Source organism: Clavelina lepadiformis, chromosome 1 (assembly GCF_947623445.1).
Source record: "Clavelina lepadiformis chromosome 1, kaClaLepa1.1, whole genome shotgun sequence".
NCBI classification, from domain to species: Eukaryota; Metazoa; Chordata; class Ascidiacea; order Aplousobranchia; family Clavelinidae; genus Clavelina; species Clavelina lepadiformis.
Genome location: NC_135240.1, coordinates 22313391 through 22334297, shown reverse-complemented (window position 1 = coordinate 22334297; position 20907 = coordinate 22313391). Strand labels below are relative to the sequence as shown.

At 34.8% G+C, this 20907-nt stretch overlaps 3 protein-coding genes across 5 annotated transcripts; all 3 read left to right on the top strand.

Moving 5' to 3' along the window:
* The first annotated feature begins 3203 nt into the window (after window positions 1-3203).
* LOC143464525 (uncharacterized) lies at window positions 3204-8968 on the top strand. Of its 3 annotated transcripts, XM_076962354.1 has the most exons (8): window positions 3204-3347; window positions 3559-3658; window positions 3776-3861; window positions 4033-4236; window positions 4351-4492; window positions 5506-5644; window positions 8035-8214; window positions 8463-8968. In XM_076962354.1, exons 2-8 carry the CDS (start codon window positions 3652-3654, stop codon window positions 8608-8610), a joined length of 906 nt encoding a protein of 301 aa, XP_076818469.1. In that variant the 5' UTR covers window positions 3204-3347; window positions 3559-3651; the 3' UTR covers window positions 8611-8968. The 3 variants fall into 3 exon arrangements, with proteins under 3 accessions (XP_076818469.1, XP_076818449.1, XP_076818458.1); XM_076962334.1 differs by having other exon boundaries at window positions 3559-3861; XM_076962343.1 differs by having other exon boundaries at window positions 3204-3861.
* A 3625-nt stretch (window positions 8969-12593) lies between these two features.
* Window positions 12594-15258, top strand: LOC143466320 (uncharacterized). Its single transcript, XM_076964958.1, has 6 exons — window positions 12594-12855; window positions 12988-13191; window positions 13326-13467; window positions 13849-13987; window positions 14576-14761; window positions 15072-15258. Exons 1-6 carry the CDS (start codon window positions 12649-12651, stop codon window positions 15202-15204), a joined length of 1011 nt encoding a protein of 336 aa, XP_076821073.1. The 5' UTR covers window positions 12594-12648; the 3' UTR covers window positions 15205-15258.
* Window positions 15259-18840: 3582 nt separating this feature from the next.
* Window positions 18841-20882, top strand: LOC143459775 (uncharacterized). The gene is made up of 4 exons (XM_076957049.1): window positions 18841-19045; window positions 19362-19506; window positions 19708-19826; window positions 20049-20882. The coding sequence occupies exons 1-4, from the start codon at window positions 18914-18916 to the stop codon at window positions 20277-20279; spliced, it is 627 nt and encodes a 208-aa protein (XP_076813164.1). The 5' UTR covers window positions 18841-18913; the 3' UTR covers window positions 20280-20882.
* The last annotated feature ends 25 nt before the right edge of the window (window positions 20883-20907 follow it).

Sequence of the window (20907 nt, the reverse complement as noted above, 5' to 3'; positions counted from 1 at the left end):
CAGCAGCACCGGGATTTTCCTTAGAGACAGAAATCTTTACGATTAATATATGTCGTCATGTCATCTGTGACTTTTCGTTTGAAAATAAACATTAACAGCAAATAATCGTCTACCTACAAAGTCGTTTTTTCCTGAAAAAGCTTATAGTCACCCTACCGTCATACTATCGTCCAAGTATGTCAATGTCAAAACGAGGTAACCAGTTTTTATCTTAATAATTATATAAATGAAATTAAAACCGTTTTTAACTTATCCATTTCAAAATACATAAAAGGCTTGACAATAGGCTAATTGAGCAAAAACAATACGTTCATGGAATGTATTTTTAACCCTTTAACCAATGCAATTTGCACAACATTAACTTTTGATAGATTATTCAACTTATTATTCACATAGATTATTCACAATATTGTTTTTCAACTTTGGAAATAACGGTTTTCTTTTGTGTGATTAAAAGATTTATGATAAGGCAAACTTTTGTCCCCAACGGTTTTCTAAATACGCCACTGCTTGTGGTATCATCGATTGCGACTAAAAATTTAATTACCGACTAATTTATCTTGAGATCGTGATATGTCATGAGGTCAATTACGTTGACCGTTAAACACCGATTTAATGAAAGCTACTGCGAATGTTCTGGATTCCTCTGTGTAAAATACTAGCCGCGAGATGGCTCTCCTGCCTAACAAATCATCTTTAAGAGCGCCGCATAGGCGACACGTTAATTGATGGAAGTAATTGTGTTTGTTTTCGTGATTCAGTAGCATTTTGTGTGCTATTTCTAAGTTTGACGGCTGCTTGAAGAAGTTTCAAAACCGTCTTGTTTTTGGTCGCTTGGCTTGCATGTGGGTTTTTGTTTTCTTCTTCGTCAGTGATATTCGCTTGCAATACACTTCGTTATAATAATTGTGCACAACAAAGGCGACAGAAAACAATTAGGCATCAGGGACGGGGCACGTAAGACAACTATCAGTATTTCCGTAAATTCGCCACAATCGCCAGTCGTCGCTTGACCGAACGGCAATTTTTACACTATGTGTGTTTGGTCATAGTTTTGCAACCACAGTTGATACATATAAAAGGTCTATTTATCGTCTAGCTGTTGGAAGAAAAAAGTCGATGTTATATTTGGTGCTAAACCAGTGCTTTCCAACCTGTGAGACTATACGAAAAAAAATGTAGTGGGGTTGAGGTGCGGATGAAACTCGACGCTGTGTTAATTTTTTTGAGACTTCATTAATATAAAGTTTCTCTCTTTTTCTTTTCCTTATTTAGGCCAGCATTGATGACGGGTTGTTAATTATTCAAATTTAATGATAATTTTCGATTGAGGAATGCAGATATGGAACAATTAAACGACATAAACTATTTATGACGTCATAAGTTCTTATGACTTGGCTCGTCAGTAAAAATTTAACAACCAAAGCGGCTCTCGGGTTCAAAAAGGTTGCCCACCCCTGGTATAGACTAATGTAATGTCTAATGAATGTAAGCCCTTGGTATACAGTACTTGGTGTTTTCAGGGCAAGCCTTGACTTTTAGGATATCATTCTTCAGTAGAGTTCAGTCGCTTTAGCGAAAGAATTCTTACGAATTCTCACTTATAAAGGACTTTGGAAAGCTATTTGAAACGTGTATGTTGTATTGTTGCAAAACTAAACCAGAGCTCCAGCCTACATCAATCATGTTTCAGAGCTTATATATAGACCAACAGAGAAAACTAAACATTTTGTATAAAACTACGAGTAATAGGCATTTGCCTGCATTTACATAATTTGTATCAAGTCAATTATTTTCGGAATAGACAAAATAAAATAACCGTGTAGTATGCCTACCTGGATTTGCCAAATAACTTACATTTTCCGTGTGAGGTTAGGTCTAAACGTAGCCTACTCTTCCAACACGGTCGGTCGTAAACCAATTAACAGGCGTAAGGGGAAAATAATCTAAAAAAGTGACAGTGTTATTACGGGGCTCATGTGCGGAGGACATTATCAATACCAAACAACCTAACTTGAACCTGAAACTATCCTTTCATCAGTATATTTACCGACAACTACTCTTTGATTTAAGACCAATTTGTTTTTGGCCTTGCCCATCACTTTTACGGTTCTTAAGGATTACTCTGACTGATAAAAGCTTTGTTCATCAGACACGAATGCAGAATCAAAGGTTGATCTATGACTTAGCAAAGCAAAAAGGCAAAGGTTTATACTTGATTGAGTCTCAGCCAAGCAAGCCATATCATATTCAAATGATAATCACATGTTGATTGAACGAGTAAGAACTATTATATAGAGAATAGAAGTTACGTCTGAAACGGATATGATCCATAAAATACGGTATAAATACCCACAAAACTTATTGTATACCAGGCTACAAGTTATAACTTCTGCTATGTGGTCTGCTTTAGCAGAACGAAGTATCTGAGACACATATATTGGTTAAAGTGCTTGTCATTTTGAAGAATGATATGCAGATTGTAATTACACTCGATAACGCAATCGTAGTTTATTTTTCGTGATATTATATTTTAGCGTTTTTGCAATATACACGGATGGCACTTACGTAAGGAGCCTATATGTAAACGATTAATAGCTATATAGAATTATTTGCACGGACAAATACTGTTGCAATTATAGCACAAAGATCTCGGGAATCATATCTATTTACAGGTTAATTTGACATGTTTAACACATGAACATTTGTTTGTTCTTCTTTAGGGAGAATATAGGACAAATAAATGGTAAGTTAAACTACGCAATGCATGGTGGCTATATATTGTATATAAGATCTCCAAACGGAGGTAACTGCATGAAAAAGCAAGCAAACTTTAAATTTTACACACAAGATTACGTGCAGAGTTTGAGGCGTTACAATAAATTCACTGATAAATGGTGCAAGAATGTTGTTAATCCGAGGTGTAATGCTGGCAACAGACGCAACGTAACTTATAGGTAACGCAATGTACTATATGTGTAGCAGTGGCATTGACAAAATTGGTAAAATATACTGTAACGGCCCTATAAGTCAGTAATGACAGATAACTTAGGACGCTTACTATAATCATGTCTAATCGTCAACTTTTGATGTCATAACGAACAGTTTTCGAACTCTTGTTTGATGAGAAGCGGAACCATGTTTTGACCGAAGATCTTCGTCAATGTTGATTTCGTTATAATCCTTTTTAGATTTGTGTAAGGTTTTAAAATATTCAATATGATTTAGGTCAATGCGCGATGAGCAAACCGTAGTACTGGTACGGGTGCTTGTTGACAAATATACCTTATCGTTCTAAGAGCGTGCTTCATGTTTATTGTCAGAAAGTAGCGTGCAGTCTAATAAATGTAAGTACAAACGAAGAAAAAGAACAGACATGTTAGATTAACCGGTAAATAAATAGTAGGCATATTACATGTACTTGTCGCAATGCTTTTACTGCGACCATACTATGATATTTTATAATCGATTTTGATTCTTCCTGTTACGTTTTTGATATGTTCTGATCTGATATTTCTAGAAAAGATTATCTTATTCATGCTAAAGATGTTATACCAGGTTCAAACGCACGCCGTCACTACCAAATTTCACAGAGCAACTTCTCTTCAGTCTTTCGCATTTTTCTTTTAACAGTTTGCTTTTACAAGGGATATGGAAGGTAGTGGTTTTACTGATGGAAATGCTCTTAATAAAACATGGAGTCCTCCGGAAAGGGGGCCGATAGAGATTATTGTTATAATTAGTATCTTTGAACTCCTTGAGCTTTTCATCTTAGTATTCATTATTCGAACATCGTGGATAGACAGACGCAGCAGAAAGTCATTTTGTCATTTCATCATTTCCATTTCCTTGTTGAAAAAAGTAAGCTTCTGAGTAGATTAGCTATATATATACTATTTAAAAATTTAATCCGCGAATGTTTCAACAAATATGCCATATATAATGTAGATAAGCAGATATATAGGCTAATGTTATACCTATAAAACAGTATATATAAAAGAATATTACAATTGTTTTATGAATTGTTTGCAGTGTTTCATTTTATCGGCGGTGATTATACTTGTTCTAAACACAATATTTTTGGTGAGAATTTTGCTTCCACTCGAATACGACGACGAGTTATGTTCACTTATGTTGCGCATCACTGGAGCTACATCATACAACATCGCCATGATAAGCGTGTACTTGTACCTATGGGTGAAGCAATATCACCTTCAATCCTCACCAGTTGTAAAGGTATATAACAGAAATGCATAAGAGAATATTTTCAAGTTCAGTTTTTCTGAAATAGTAAAAATAAATTTATTACTCATGGTTAAGGTTGAAACTTTGCTCTGTTATATGCTTTAGGCTCTTCTTCCTCGCTGGTTGCCAATTCTCAGCAAAATATCTCTCGTACTAGTTTTGGTCACATTTGTGCTGCCTCTTGTTTTGGTTTGGAGTAATGGAAATGTTTCGAGTATTTACAGGGATGGATATTGCTATCATAAATGTGAGTTAACTTTATACAACCATACAAATTCTGTTTTAAGTTAAACATTTTCAAATATCATAACTTAGACTGACTCTTAATAGATTTATACCATTTTGCAAAAAAAATAATTTTAAACAATATCGTAGCAAATCAAAGTTACAAACTGAGTTTATCAAAAGTTCTAAACAGTTTTCAATTATTCTCTCGCTTAAATCCACGCAGTTTGTTATACTTTTGTTTTAGGTTTTCTGTCTGATGCTTTCTGTTTTCAATATTAGGCAACAATTTGATTACTTCTCTACGGTCATTTTTGTTTTGTCTCTACTGTCATGCCAAAGTGTTCTCATAAGCACAAAAGTGAAGTTATAGTGATAACTAATACTCTATGGTTACTTTTTCAACTACTTGTTTTTCACCATTGAGTAACTTCATCTGCGAATATGTATTGGAGATGAATAAGTGATTAAGTAGCGTGTCATTTACTTCTACGAATAAATAGCAATATTAAAAAACTCATTACGGATAACCAAATTCATATTCTGCATAAGTTACTGAATAAGTAACCATGCAACAAGATACCAATAACGAATTTTACGCCGGCTTCATGGACATGTAGGCAGTTATAGGCCTAAAACCAATTTTTTACATTGTCACAACTCACAAATAGTCACATACCGTTGATCAAAATAATTGGTTAAATGTGTTTTACTTGTCCTATCATTGTCAGCAATCCTTTATGTAAATAGCAATTGTCTAGATTATTTATTCCAGACTTGTAAGTAAGACTTTTTTGTATGTATAGCATTATCTATATTGTAGGGGCCTATACTTTATTATTTTGATAAAATATTTGAATAAAATCGAAATGCAAACGTGTTTCTTAATTGAGATTGAAAATTAAATACAAGTAAATAAATAAATAAATATATAAATAACAGTAAATACATAAAATGGTTAACAACAAATGTGTCAAAATATTTTCTTTCGCTATTTCATCCATGTTTTTAACTTCTTTCCTAATCTATTTACAGCCTCTGCTGTCACGCTATTTCCGGCTTTGATGATTGGAGCCACCATTGTTACGCAGACGGTTTACACGGTTTTATTCTATGCAACTTTAAAGATTTATGATAAGGCAATGAAGACTTCGGCAAACAATAACTCGTTAAGGTAAATTACTTTAAAGTTGCAGCGGATGTCATCGACTATTGTCTCTAAATATATAGCATTGTGTGGTCGTATTATTATTATTTACTTACTTATAAAGGTATTATGTTGTAAATGTACCGAAATAATTAAATATATCGAAACTCATGTTATCGTGCAGTATCAAGTAATTTTACATTTACAGTATTGCGAAACATACAGTAGGCCTAATGGGAGGATACTTAATAATAATAATAATATTAATATTAATAATAATAATAATAATAATAATAATAATAATAATAATAATAATAATAATAATAATAATAATAATAATAATAATAATAATATTAATAATAATAATAATAATAATAATAATAATAATAATAATAATAATAATAATAATAATAATAATAATAATAATAATAATAATAATAATAATAATAATAATAATAACAATAATAATAATAATAATAATAATAATTATAATAATAATAATAATAATAATAATAATAATAATAATATGTAGTATAATATACTCAATATACTATATAGGGTATAGTAATTGGAGAATATACAAATTACTTTTGCCAATATTCTAATTTCGTATTGGTGTGATGGTCAAACTTTCAATGCTCTTGCAAACGAGTTTATATGTGTTCTCATAGACTAGGGCAACTGCTGATCTTATTTTATTTTATTTGAAGCGTAATCTGGGATAACTTTACCTTTCCACATCACCGTCTGTAAAGATTCAAGTTTGTCATGTATAGTTCATGTTAACAGACTTATACAAACAGATGTATTTGAAGATGTGCAAGAACTTAGTATCTTTCATCGTCATACTGTGAGCTAGATGTTACTTAATAACCACTAGAAGTTGAGGCACGAGTCGTGCTATCATCGAAAACTTGCAGGCCATGTATTTCGTTTAGGATACAGTAGATGGAACAATCGCGTATGACATGGTCTACAATTTCCTCCTCCTTGCCACACTCAAAAACAGCAACATTTGCCTCTCCCCATTCGTACAAAGTTGTGCGGAAAGGCCCGAAGCCGGTAAGCAGAAGACAACGCTGTATCCAGCCAATTCTGTGCAGCGATAGTGTGATGGGGTGACAACCTACGTCTGTGATGAAATTTCGGATCTACCATGGCTTTCTTGCCACTCCGCCTACGGTCCGCTCAACGGGTCCCACAAATATCTGGGCTTTCGGCTTGTTCAAATTCCTTTAACAGGACCAGGACATATTGGTGCCTTGATAAATTTACTCTAAGATATTTGGGAACAGGACAGAAGGGTAAAAAACCCCATGTATATGTTGACCTGTTGTTAACCTTGTTGACCCATGTATGTTAACCTTGATCTCAATATTTGCTTCATTGTCGTGAAGGTTAAATGTGGTATTGCTGATTGCTGAATGTCGATCTCGTTTTTTGGAGGTAGTAGTCAATAGAGTAGTCATGTCCTGGCAAAAACAACCGCTCGGGCTTTGTGAAGTTCACACCGTGCTCCCATTTTTCAACCTTCAGAGATTGAGGCGGACCGTGTTATAGCCTATGAACTTACAGCGTTACTAGGGAAGTAAAACAACCCTTCCTGAACGTTAATGATTGGGCATGAAAGGCTGGATCTTCGTCAAATGGCGGTTCTTCTAGGCTAACAGGTACGACAAACTTCAACGTCGGGCAAACAGATAGGCTACCTCACCAACATACCAGCACACAGCATGATATCTGGTTAAACCTTTAGAGTGCCGCAAAAAAACTATCATCAGACCAAAATCATAGAAAATCATTCTAAAATCAATAAATCTTTAACGAAAGACTTTTCGTCACCCAGTTCTTAATACCCTAGTCTACGCTCTCTAAATTACTTGTGGCAGGTTTGACCATAATAAAACTCTTCAACATTGGATTCCATGAACTTCCTATAAAATTTACAAGAAATACTGATAAGCAAGTATTAGGCTACAGTAATAGACACATGTTTTACAATGCAAGCTTGCAACATACTAATGCGATTGGTTTTCGAAAATGTCCTGGAGTGAAAATAATTTTGATTGCGCAAAAGAGTGAGAGCGTGAGCAGAAAATGAGCTCTTCCTTTTCTATAGAAGAGTCAAAGAACGAACGACGCCGTTTTTTCACTGAAAAACGAGAACGTGTGCGAGTGCGACACTCTTTTTAAAAGAGCGTAAACTCATACCTGCTAAACTGCAGCGGTTCCCAAACTGCTGTGCTAAAGGTTAAAAATGGTTTTTTATCAAACTATATCTTTTTCAATTATTTTTAAATATAAGTTCAATTGAACAATATAGTAAAAACAGCTTAATTGGCATAAATAATGACTAGTCTTTAGATTAAAAGTTGTATGATAACATCATTTCCTATCTACATGTACTGTACTTCCAGGAAAATTGCACAACGCTGTCTCTTCTTTGCGATTGTCGCGGTTGTCACTGACATCATTGCTCTTGTGGGTGTCCAACTAACCGGCGGCCGGATTCCGGAATTATACGTTCATTTATTTCCAAAGTTTGACATATTTCTAAACCTGCTGTGCATGCTCTTCTGTTTTAACAAGCTGCCGGAGTAAGTAAAAAATGGATAATAATAACATATTTTTCGGATGTCTCAACAGTCTGAGAAGTATATTTAACTGCATTGTCATCCAAATACACTTTGCGGTTGCTGTTTATTCCATTATACAGTTACTTGCTCGCCAGATAACTTCCCGTAGAGCAAAACAAATGGAAATAAGCTGTTTGAAAGCGGCTATATACAAAGATAAAACTACTTTAAAATTAAATTAAAAAAAGTACCTTTTTGCTTTTTGACAGCGTAATGAAGAGAGTTGTAAGTTTCGTTACATGTGGAAAAATCATCGTTGGAAACGACAACGAAAGTAACTCGAATCGTCAGACAGTAACCGCCTTTTATTCCCAATCAAGAGCTCAAACCAAAGTGTGGACCGTTACCAAGACTTAGCGTTCCAACTCCTACCGACTTCTTTAATTAACAACCGTATCAGTTTGTTACAAGGCATATCTGGCGGTTTCTAACGACCATGAGAATTTCATATCCATGGGCAACCTGAAAGAAATTGAAAATTTTCAATAGTCTTCCATATGAAAGTTTCATGCGCTTTTAACTGAATACTGCTTTCGAAGTGTTTGTGTACAGTTGAAACATATAACCGTCCATAACTTGGGCTGAAAAAAAGACTTCATTAAGTTTTGACCTCCAAATCATCTTTAACCTGATAGTGGTCGACTATTAGAGGGAATAAGTAAAACATTTTACTAAAAATAAGAGTTTTGGACGAATTGCCAACATTTAGCACAGAGAACACTTGCTTCATTTCGAAAAAAAGTTTTTTTCAACCGCCCATGTTTTAGATTTTAGATGTTGCGTTGTTGTGGGTCAATTTTATTTGTACTGCTGTATATATGTTTTTACGTTGTGAAATTTTCCCTATACGATGGTTAATAAAGCATTTTAAGCTTTGGCTTTGGCGACCGCTAAGAAATTTTATGAAATCACGATTTTTAAAAAACTAATTGCTACTTTTTCGCTGTGTGGTTGCAGAAGTTTATAAAAATATATAAATATATATTTCTTACTTAAATTTTGATAGAGAGACGGTTGTAGAAGAATTAAAGATTGAACCTAAAAAGCGTTGTAGAAGAAATAAAAATTAGAAATAAAAGTTAACCCTACAGAGTGAAATATTTTATTCTGTTTTATATTTTACTGAGCAAACGTCGTCCTACTTAAGAAGAAACAGAACCCAGTTAAACGCACGATGGACGAGACGTTACAAATTTTGAAAAAAAATGACAACCTTCAGAAATAATTAATAAAAGTTGAAGTACGAATACAACCATTATTATCATCGATTAATTTAATTTGGAGGTAGATGTAAACGCTCATATTTAAATTTGATGTCAATTGTTAATTGTGTGTATTGGTGGTACCATGACGCAAAGTGAAACTTGTTCGATATACCTTATAGTCTAGCAGCACCGGGATTTTCCTTAGAGACAAAAATCTTTACGATTAATACATGTCATCATGTCATCTGTGACTTTTCGTTTGAAAATAAACATCAACTGCAAATAATCGTCTACCTGCAAAGTCGTTTTTTCCCGAAAAAGCGTATAGTCACCCTACCGTCATACTATCGTCATACTATCGTCCAAGTATGTCCAATGTCCAATGTCAAAACGAGGTAACCAGTTTTTATCTTAATAATTATATAAATGAAATTAAAACCGTTTTTAACTTATCCATTTCAAAATACATAAAAGGCTTGACAATAGGCTAATTGAGCAAAAACAATACGTTCATGGAATGTATTTTTAACCCTTTAACCAATGCAATTTGCACAACATTAACTTTTGATAGATTATTCAACTTATTATTCACATAGATTATTCACAATATTGTTTTTAAACTATGGAGATAACGGTTTCCTTTTGTGTGATTAAAAGATTTATGATAATAAGGCAAACTTTTACCCCCAACGATTTTCTAAATACGCCACTGCTTGTGGTATCATCGATTGCGACTAAAAATTTAATTACGGACTAATTAATCTTGAGATCGTGATGTGTCATGAGGTCAATCACGTTGACCGTTAAACACCAATTTAATGAAAGCTACTGCGAATTTTCTGGATTCCTCTGTATAAAATTCTAGCCGCGAGATGGCTCTCCTGCCTAACAAATCATCTTTAAGAGCGCCGCATAGGCGACACGTTATTTGATGGAAGTAATTGTGTTCGTTTTCGTGGCTCAGTAGCATTTTGTGTGCTATTTCTAAGTTTGACGGCTGCTAGAAGAAGTTTCAAAACCGTCTTGTTTTTGGTCGCTTGGTTTGCACGTGGGTTGTTGTTTTCTTCTTCGTCAGTGATTTTCGCTTGCAATACACTTCATTATTATAACTGTGCACAACAAAGGCGACAGAAAGCAATTAGGCATCTGGGACGGGGCACGTAAGACCACTATCAGTATTTCCGTAAATTTGCCACAAGCGCCAGTCGTCGCTTGACCGAACGGCAATTTTTACACTATGTGTGTTTGGTCATAGTTTTGCGAACACAGTTGATGCATATAAAAGGTTTATTTATCGTCTAGCTGTTGGAAGAAAAAAGTCGACATTATATTTGGTGCTAAGCCAGTGCTTTCCAACCTGTGAGACTATACGAAAAAAAATGTAGTGCGGTTGAGGTGCGGATGAAACTCGACGCTGTGTCAATTTTTTTGAGACTTCATTAATATAATTTTTTTATGTATTTTGTATTATTTTTGTTTATTCTAACGGTTTTTCGTTACATTTCTAAGATTTCGTTTCGGTTTCTGACTCGACACTGGTTGGTCGTGCAAGTTTGGCGTTTTCACGCTTACTCTCGCATCTGGTCATGGTCGAGGTAAGCTGATAGGTAGCCTAATGTGTGTACGTTGCGCGGTAATTACTAAGCAAATCCAGTTTTGTCTAATGAGTAAGACCGTCATCAAAAACAACGTGACAAAATGTTGAAAATATCTTTTTATTGGTTTTGCGCGATCCGACTATTAACTTCGTCTTGAAAATGATTACTCGTGGGTTCGTTTGACCTGGAGTAACCTGTACATTTGCGTATTCGCACTGTTGTGAGGTGGATGAGATTAAAAGAAAACAAATTTGTTTGTTATTTTTTTTAACTGTTCAGTAACATTCGATTCACTTGTATACGGAGAATTGCACAAGCCCTTAAATCAGCAAGGAAGCAACTAGGCTAGACCTACTACGGGCACGCCGAAGTTTCTGTGCCCGTTATAAAAACGCAATATTGGTATATGGCAGCTGTGGGATTCGAACCATGTCATCAAAATCACTTACGAAAACTGAACACAGTGGACAGTATTCTACACAGAAAGAATTAAAACACATTCAGTTCCTGAAATTTTCTTGCCATCGTGAGTATCACAGAGAAGTAACTCGTTTCTAAACTGGAGATTAAAGATACGAATGAGGGGTGAGAGATGATACATGACTTCATTTGCAACATGTATAGTGTATACTTGTGTTTAGTTGCCTCCGACCCCTTCTTTTCTATTTGTTTTGACTGTGGCCTGCTCACTTACAATTAACATAGTTTAATTGCCTTTTGAAGTTATATATATACGTCTTTTTTGCAGTTTTGTCGCATGTGATTGGTGATTGCACAATTAAGCTTCTGTACCATGTAAAATACAACGGTTAACATTAGGCCTACATTTTTAAGGGTACTTGGCTTAATGTTATCGCTTGGAAAACTTCGTGGTATGTTTTGGATATTTTTATCTCTTTTTCTTGCTTTATACTGAGTTTGCATTTTTAAAATTTAATTCTGTTATTAACTCTATACGTAAAATTTCATTTTATATAACTTCTTTTTCGCTTATAAAGATTTTTGTTTCCATGTATTTTCGCAGTTTCAATTTCCTATGATTTTTCTGTCTTTTCAATTTCGCTTATACTTGTCTTCTTTGTGCTTCCAAAATTTGCAACGGTTTGCTATTAACAAAACTTCACGTAGACAGCCTCCAGGGTACGCAGGTGTGTTGTTAACACCCACGCATACACGAAACACATTCGCGCAAGAAAAATGGATTTGTCCATTCTTCAGGCTAATACCTTCGAGACAATGGGTGATGCTGAAATGGAGGCAAAATGTGGAAGTTCGACAAACAAGTGCATGTCGTAATACCTAACGCGTAAGATAATTAAGTTTCAGAGAAGTATTTTACTTTTGTAGTGCTATATGAGTGGGCATGTCCTTGACATCAATCACATGTTTGATGGACTAAATATTAATGATAAGATATAACGCGTACTTTTCTTTTTTATCTCACGGTTAGGATATTCTCAGAATACATTATTCATGTTAACATTGTTTTTCAGGTTCAAAAACAAGTTTGTCATGGTTCGCTCGTTAGATGCAAGAAAATGTAATTGTATTCAGCTTTTTAGTTGCTACAGTATATTGCTTCCACAGGAAACATGGAAGGTAGTGGTTTTACCGAAGAAATTGAGTTAAAGACAAAGGGCCCAGCAGAGAGGGGGCCAATAGAGATTATTGTTATAATCAGTATCTTAGAGTTTTTTGAGGTTTTCATTTTAGTTTTCATTCTTCGTACATCGTGGACAGGCGAAAACAACAAAAAGTCATTTTCCCACTTCATCATTTCCCTCTCGGTATTAAAAAAAGTAAGCACCTAAACTTTCTCCATATAGGTTTATCTGATTTTATTTTAAAAATCTATAATAAATGAAGAAACTTAGTTATAAGGTATGGTAAAGACAGATTAAACTTTTAAGATTTTATGAATTTTTTTGCAGTGTTTTATTTTATCGGCGGTGATCATACTTGCTGTAAACACAATATTTTTGGTGAGAATTTTGCTTCCTCTCGAATACGACGACGAACTATGTTCACTTATGTTACGCATCACTGGAGCTACATCGTACAACGTTGGCATGATAAGCGTGTACTTGTACCTATGGGTGAAACAAAGCCATCTCCATTCCTCACCAGTTTTAAGGGTAAGTAACAACAACGCACAAAATGTACAAAAGTGCATGCACGTTTCTAAAATAATGAAAAGAAACCCATAGCCAAAGTAAAGTGTTTTTAAATCCGTTATATCTTGTTATTGTTGTATTGTTATATGATGCAGTCTTCTCTGCCGCGTTGGTTGCCAATTCTCAGCAAAGTTTCCCTCCTGCTCACCTTGGTTGCATTCGTGTTACCTCTTGTTATGGTTTGGAGTAATGGAAATGTTTCGAGTATTTACAGGGATGGGTATTGCTATCATAAACGTGAGTAAATGCCCTGAACATACTGGAATTCTTTACTATATTTGTGCTTCACTGATTGTTAACCCGACATGTAATCTCGCAGAAAATTTAAAAATTGAAACACGTTATGTAACAAATCCTCATCAGTAATAGTTCAAGGAAGTCGTTATAATTTAAAAACCACGCCTTAGCGACCTTTTACTTATTTTTGTCACGCTCAGCTAAGTTTTTATAGTCGTGTGTTTTGTACACGCTAACAGTATAACTTATATAGTTGTCAAGAGTCAAAACAATAAGCGAGATTTGGAATTTCGCAAAAATAAATAAAAGATTTTACAGCGATTCATTGAAAGCAGTTTATTTGTGATACTTTGTAGAAAATTTATCCCAATGCTTTTACAGCCTCTTCTTTGACGCTTTTCCCGGCTTTGATGATGGGTGCCACCATTCTTACACAGACGGCCTACGCGGTTTTATTCTATGCCACGTTAAAGATTCACGAAAAGGCAAATAAAATTGCGGCAAACAGCAAAACCCAAAAGTAAGTTATTTTGCCATTAGCCCATTACTATACTTTTACTATTGCGTTACATTGCAGGTTTTTCCGTCTAATTTTAAGCAATGATTTCGGATAATTTGATTTGTTGGATGGCATTGTCTCCGTATATAGGCTGCTATTAAATTCACTCACATTGTTTAAGCAAGACGACGCGTGCTTTTGCGTTTATTGGTTTTCTGTTTATTATTTAATACCCTATGATTGTAATTTAATGAGTACTACAACTGCAAATATTTTACAAAAATCTTGGTGCGTCCTCCACGTTTCGTAATATTTTAATTACGGGGTTTCCCCTAAGTTTAATGCTCCCAAAGAAGATTTAATTCATTTCAAATCAATCACAGCAGCTCCTCCCCCGCGGTTATCTAAACACCACTTTAACTTTGTGAAAAACGTTCAAGTCTAAGTTTGCTTTGCGTCTTTCAAGTTATACTCAAACAAAAAGCATTACTATTTTTGTAGTATATGCGGTCACTAACTTTTAACCTATTTGTATAGCCTACGATCATTTTCTTAAGTAACATATAGCAGCTTTTTGTTATGTTTTACGCATTTGTAATTTACATTTAGTTCCCAGAAAATTGCTCAACGTTGTCTTTACTTCGCGGTTTTTGCGGTTATTACTGACTGCATCACCCTTGTGGCCATCAACGTAACTGGCTCCAGGATTCCAGAATTACACGTCCATTTATTTCCGAAGCTTGATCTATTCATTAATCTGTTGTGCATGCTTTTTTGCTTCAGCAACTTGCCAAGGTAAGCTGGATTTGTGACAACATTCCAAAACGTTTTCACTTGATTGTGTATCAGTCAATACGTCACGATACCGGTTGTGGCAGCATCATATATACTTATACACTTAGTAACTATACCCTACTTCTGGTCTAACACTTCAAGAGTCCGGCTGCACCACAAATAGATATAAATATAAATCGAGTGATGATTACTTGTCAGGAAAATGGAAAGAGTGACGTTACTGAACGTGGGTTTAGAGACATGACTTTTGAAAGCAGCTGGTAAAAAGTGCAGAAAAAAACATCTACAAATGATTCATGCTTTTTTTCAGCGTCATGAAGAAAGTCGTACGTCTCCTTACGTGTGGAAAAATCAACGTAGGAAATGAGGTTGACACTGTCGCGAATCGTAAGTCGGTAACCGTTCCATCTTTACAACCAAAAACGGTTGTGGCCCAGGTGTAAGTTATCGAGTTACCGATCAAATGAAATCAATTAAAAGAAGCTAGGACAATAATTTCAATCGATATGCCCATTGGCTTATCAGAGCTTACTGCAATTTTGTTCATTGACAGTCTATATATGGCCTACTTCATATAACTTATACAGTATGTGCTTAAATGTTATAATCACCTATTTAACCTCCATTGATAAATATTAGACTTAAAATGGAGAGTATATACGTTAGTACTTTAGGTATAACTGTCGTGTGCTCATATATATATGTAAAGTGAATGTAAATTGATATAAATATCTCTATAGGCTTAAATGTTTAATGTGTAGCACTCAAAATGTTTATAAAATAAAATTGAAATTCTTGTAGTTTTTTGATCTACTGTTTTGAATTAAGCTTATTGTGTAACAATTTTTGTGTTCAAATATTTTTGCATTAACTGTGAGTTTTCATATAATGGAGTATTAATAAAAATGCAATGTATATCCATTATTCGCTTCATTGGTGTGGGAAAGGCAAAAAATTCCAATTTTAAACGGAACCTTGCCAATATACAAACACAAACTTGTGCATGCCACCGTTTACCACAAGTTGGAATGTTCGCACACTTATATATTGTACGTTTCATTCCTGGTCTAACTATTTACTGCAATTTGTATCAAAAAGTATAAATACATATGTACGATAACAGCAGCAGCTTTGTTGGCTGTATAATGAACAAATTTTGTGCACAATAATTAATAATGCGCCTGTAAAAATGTGTTCACTTTCACCGTTTCGCTGACAATTTTAACTCCATGTTCTGCATCGGCAACTTTAAACTCGTGGTCAACTATATATGTATCACATTCGGATCCCGGAATATAAGAATCATTCATTATACTATTATTTTTGTCATTACTGTACCGCGACATCAGACATGAATTCGTATGATTGTGTAAATTTTTTGTCTGTCATTGTGTTCATTTTCCACTGTATACCGAAATAATCACTTAATGTTGCCATAACATGTCATTCTACATTTTGGCCTGTTACTTATTTAGATTTGCAACTCTTGTTGACTTGCAAATACTGAACAAGCTCGATCGTAAATGACTGCTTATATGGGTTATTTTACAAGAGGTTTGCTTGAGCTAATGGGCGGACCAGGAAGCCAAGCCTTTGTTTTATTTTCACTAAAACTTATTAGAAGTAACAATTAAATACCTATAGGCTAATGGTTGCATATAACGCTTGGGACATTTATTATCATCTTTTCCCACAAGCCAAATTTATTGCGTTAAAACGTTTGTTTTGCATCAAGGTCAATGCGTGTGATATGTTTTATTTGTTGCTATTAAGTTACAAAGCAAGAACCCACATCCACTGATTGATTTTACGTGACACATTAGGCTATTACACATTTCACTGTATGCAGTACTTCCAAGCATTGGACCATGGTCTCCCTTTCGAACCAAATTTGTTTGGGTCATGGGTGTTTTTACGTTTTCTATTTTTTTGTTTGTCGCATTTTCCTGTTTGCGGCTATTTATTGGCTATAAGCAATTGAAAGTCTACAAGTTTTGAAACCCGGTATGCAGACAACGTTGTCACGACGTCTGTTCAAGGCTCCTTGTTGGTCACGACATCCGCAACCAGAAAAAAAAAACGTTGTAGGGCGTCATATTTTGACAAGTCCAAAGCGTCCAAAGTTTGTTAGATTTGTGTTTCAAAACCAAATTTACCATCACGTGATACTCAAAACCTCTTCGTGTTAATTCTTCCAGAATTTTGCCTGTAACCTTACAGAAGTGAAGTTCTACCGAAATTCAAATTTCTACCACTCTCAACCGTAAGAATACACCTTCAAGCTCACCCCGATTCAACCAATTCCAAAATAGTCTACTTTTTTCATTTGATCCTGATCATCATCGACATCCTAAAATAGCATACCTTGAAATTTAATTCCCGTTAGGGTCAGAAACAAAATTGATCAAGCTGTATTTTGTAAGGTTTGTCAAACATTTTCTAAAATACGCACCACATTTTCAACGGACAAAAGATAATTTCACCATCTATATATCAGCGCATTTCAGAACACAACGCAGCAAACAAAATTGCACAATGAAGCCAAACGTCATACACGGAATCGTTGCTGTAAAAGAACGTATACTTTGTCGGATGCAAATTCTTTGCTTAAAAACTATTTTTAGGGGTATTTTCGAACATTTTCCCGGTAAAACATTTGTGGCCCAGACCGCCCCCGCATAACCATCAGTTGCACGTACGCATCAAATTTTTAACCCTATCCAAACCGGGGTCACGACATTACTTTTTCAACTAGGTGTGGCCGACACTGCACACAAATTTTCAATCGTTAATTACTCGAAAACTATACGTCGTAAACTGATCGGATTTTTACAAGTTAGTAGCAAAAACATCTGGCTTCCTGTATACATCATAATTGTAAAACTAGAATTTAGTGTAAATTAAGTATTTCTACAAGTGATACATTTCTAGAAGTTTTTCTTGTTACGCCGCGCCACCTCTGTGTGGAAAACCAGCTGACCGTGAGAAGAGAACACAAGAGAATGGTTAGTCGAGTTAGTGGTGCGTAAATGAGTAAAGAAAAACGATGCGCTTCAATGCGGAGAAAGAGCAAAATTATCAAAATATGACAATATCTCAAAAATTACAAAATCCAACTTTGTAAGATAAACATGGACAGATAGCTGAACATTTTTTAGGAAAAGTCACCAAATTTCAAATATCTACAGCAAACAATGCAACTGTACGCCACGTTTTGTTTTGACTGTGTGCAGGAGAAGCCAAGTCTAGTGTAAATAAGGTCAAATAGTGTAAACATCCAGTAAACCCGTTTTAGATGAGCGAGGCCATAAACGAGTTTAGTTATTAACTTATTATAGGTCAGCAAAGCGTGTCATGTACACGTAAAACTTTTTACTCGCTTTTACGCGTTACTATAAGATTGGTTTTGCTTTCAAAGTGACTATTTCACCGTATTTAGGTCACGCAGCCCGTTGTTAAAAAATAGGCAGTAAGGTTAGGAGAATGAGTACCATAAAGTTGATTTTAGTTTTTTAGGGTTTTATTACAGTCAGATTTATATTAGAAGGAAAGAAAAGGAAAGGAAAAGGCAAGGCAAGTTGAACTCGCCGTGTAAAAAGAATTAGTGTTGCGTACTACAAGGTATAGTGAAAGTATTTGCCCCTTGGCCATTATTATGGTGCATTGCTTGCGTTGATGCCCACCAACAAGACAAAATATGACATGATCCAATGCCTAGCGCAAAAGCACAAGCCTATTTGTTTTTGCTGTTCGTAGGGCCTATGCCGTTATTTAGAAGTCAATTGATCAACCCTTTGTTTACATTGTCGTCAGCTTCGAGCAAATCTTCTTTTCTCGGAGCAATTTGCTCAAGTAAACTACATTGATACAGATAATAAAGTAAGTGCTTTTGCAACAAAATAATCATAGTTTAGCATTGCGCCTGAAAATAGTACTCAGAAGTATTATAATTATGTAAGGCTTTTTGCATGCAGTGACATACCTTCTAATACAGGACGTAAAGAAATAGAAAATCATAAGTTAAACGCCTTTTTAAGATGAAAGTGATAGTTGCAAGTTATACAAGACTTATTCAAGGCAGCTGCGTTGACTGATCTTGGATTCGTTGTCTACGATTACTTTGATCACTTTCAGCACTTAGAAAAAGAATGGATGCAGATATTCGCTGGTACTGCAAACAACGTCGAGCTTTTTCAACAAATGTACAAAACAATTGATGCCGTCACAGATACTCCTTCGTATTTCTTTGTTGAAGATTTGTTCAAAGCGTTTCCAAATGCGAAGGTGAACAAGTTGAATTTTGTAAAAGGCGGAAATGTCATTTAAGTTATCTCCCACCCATAAATTAAGTTTGCCAACTCGCGCTATAACTAACTAAACGCTATAACTCGTGCATAACTTGCTAAAACCGCTTAAAGCTAAACTTCGCCTGTATTTCTACACATCGGCAACTTTACAAACCGAAATCCAAATTATGTATCAAATCATGACCATAAAGTTATGTTTTTTTCTGGTACACCACTAAGGCTTTCAACACTGCGAAACAATAAAAAATGCATTAGAAAAGCGTTTTATATAATGACCTGACTTATATTTGTAGGTTATATTGACGCAGAGAGATGAAAAAGTGTGGTGGGATAGCTTTCTGAGACAATCCATGGAGTGGCAAGACAGCCGAATGTTTAAAATTATCTTAACAATCACATCAATTGGAAGACGGTTTTTTCGATATCTGCAAGCCTACAGTAAAGATATTTTGCAAATCATATAAGTTAGTAATTAAACAATGTGGCAAGTATTTTTGCAAGACAGAAAAGAATCATGTGTTGCAATAAAACGTAATCAAAACGTTTCATATATAGAGTTATATAACAAGTATCGTAAAGAATAATTCGTTAAATGTTTATCCTATCACTCTTCAAAGCTCTTTATCTTTAAACTTTCAGCAAGTTATTATTACGGTTTCAATGTACCATCACCTTGGTCAATGGTTGTTGACCCCGCATCTGTTGAAAGTGAAAGGGTTAAGCAAGATTATCGTGAACATAACGCCAAAGTAATAAAGGTGAATGTTTTAAATACTTATACAGGTCTGTATTATGCTTTCATGAGTCGCGTACAAACATTGAAATAAAACGACAAGTTGATGTAATGTTGCCAGAAATAAATTAACGATATAAATTTTAGTGTGTTTCCAAACCATGGTTTACAAAAAATGAAATCTGCAGAAATGTACATTTTGACATTCACTATATAGTTTTCTAACCCCAAGAAATGTGTTGATAAGAGAACTCCAAAAGACAAGCTATTAATCTTCAAGTTGGAAAACGGTTTGGGACCATTGTGCGAATTTCTTGGAGTTGAAAAACCAACAACTTTTTTTCCACACAAAAATGTTCGAGGAAAGATGCTGAAAAATGCTTTTCGTGAACACCCGGTCGCAATTAGGATGCAAAAAGAGCTGATGGCTGTTTTCATCTTCGCTATACTTTTGCTGCTTATCCCATTTATTTTCTAAAAAGTTTCTGTAGTCAATTTTATGATGATTCATCATTTTAAAGTTTGTAAAAACGTCTTGATTTGTTTATGATGAAGCCTTCAATGAACGATCTAAATTATAAACCAGTTTATTCTTATTTTAACAACGTTTCTGGGCTTTAAAATTTTCTTGCAGTTGTACAAAATTACCTATATATCACGTTTCGTCTCACACGTTGAGCATCTCTTTGTGGCCATACTCATACCTATTCTAAACATTTTTAATTTGATTTTATGCGATATTTGTCTTTGACTTTGCTCCATGCATTACTTTTGCATTCCTATAAAACTTTTTTTTTTGGAGAATTAAAGTTTTCTTGCTGGCCCATGCATTCGCGTTGTGCTAATTTTAAAACTTTCTATACTCGCTACACTTAATAGTTTACATATAGTCTACTTGCATTTTATTAATTGGTTTACTTCAAATTGAAGCCCGCCCTTCCAGCTGTGACTTCTGCTATGGCTTACATTTTAAAATACACTAGGCTTACTATCGATGGTTTTTCAGCAATTCATGAAACACCCGCTTAATGCTAAAGAATGATCTGGTCAAAGGATTACGGGACACACACACGGAGCAGTTACACTGAGCAAATCTTATACTCAAT

What these genes read in the sequence shown, in the direction of transcription:
- LOC143464525 (XM_076962334.1), top strand. Translation starts at nt 3,652, where the DNA reads ATGGAAGGTAGTGGTTTTACTGATGGAAATGCTCTTAATAAAACATGG. An exon ending in AATCCTCACCAGTTGTAAAG is followed by an intron (nt 4,237 to 4,350) that starts GTATATAACAGA and finishes TATATGCTTTAG; the next exon opens with GCTCTTCTTCCTCGCTGGTT. An exon ending in TGTTTTAACAAGCTGCCGGA is followed by an intron (nt 8,215 to 8,462) that starts GTAAGTAAAAAA and finishes GCTTTTTGACAG; the next exon opens with CGTAATGAAGAGAGTTGTAA.
- LOC143466320 (XM_076964958.1), top strand. Translation starts at nt 12,649, where the DNA reads ATGGAAGGTAGTGGTTTTACCGAAGAAATTGAGTTAAAGACAAAGGGC. An exon ending in CCCTCTCGGTATTAAAAAAA is followed by an intron (nt 12,856 to 12,987) that starts GTAAGCACCTAA and finishes ATTTTTTTGCAG; the next exon opens with TGTTTTATTTTATCGGCGGT. An exon ending in ATTCCTCACCAGTTTTAAGG is followed by an intron (nt 13,192 to 13,325) that starts GTAAGTAACAAC and finishes TATATGATGCAG; the next exon opens with TCTTCTCTGCCGCGTTGGTT.
- LOC143459775 (XM_076957049.1), top strand. Translation starts at nt 18,914, where the DNA reads ATGCAGATATTCGCTGGTACTGCAAACAACGTCGAGCTTTTTCAACAA. An exon ending in AAGCGTTTCCAAATGCGAAG is followed by an intron (nt 19,046 to 19,361) that starts GTGAACAAGTTG and finishes TTATATTTGTAG; the next exon opens with GTTATATTGACGCAGAGAGA. An exon ending in ATAACGCCAAAGTAATAAAG is followed by an intron (nt 19,827 to 20,048) that starts GTGAATGTTTTA and finishes TGTGTTGATAAG; the next exon opens with AGAACTCCAAAAGACAAGCT.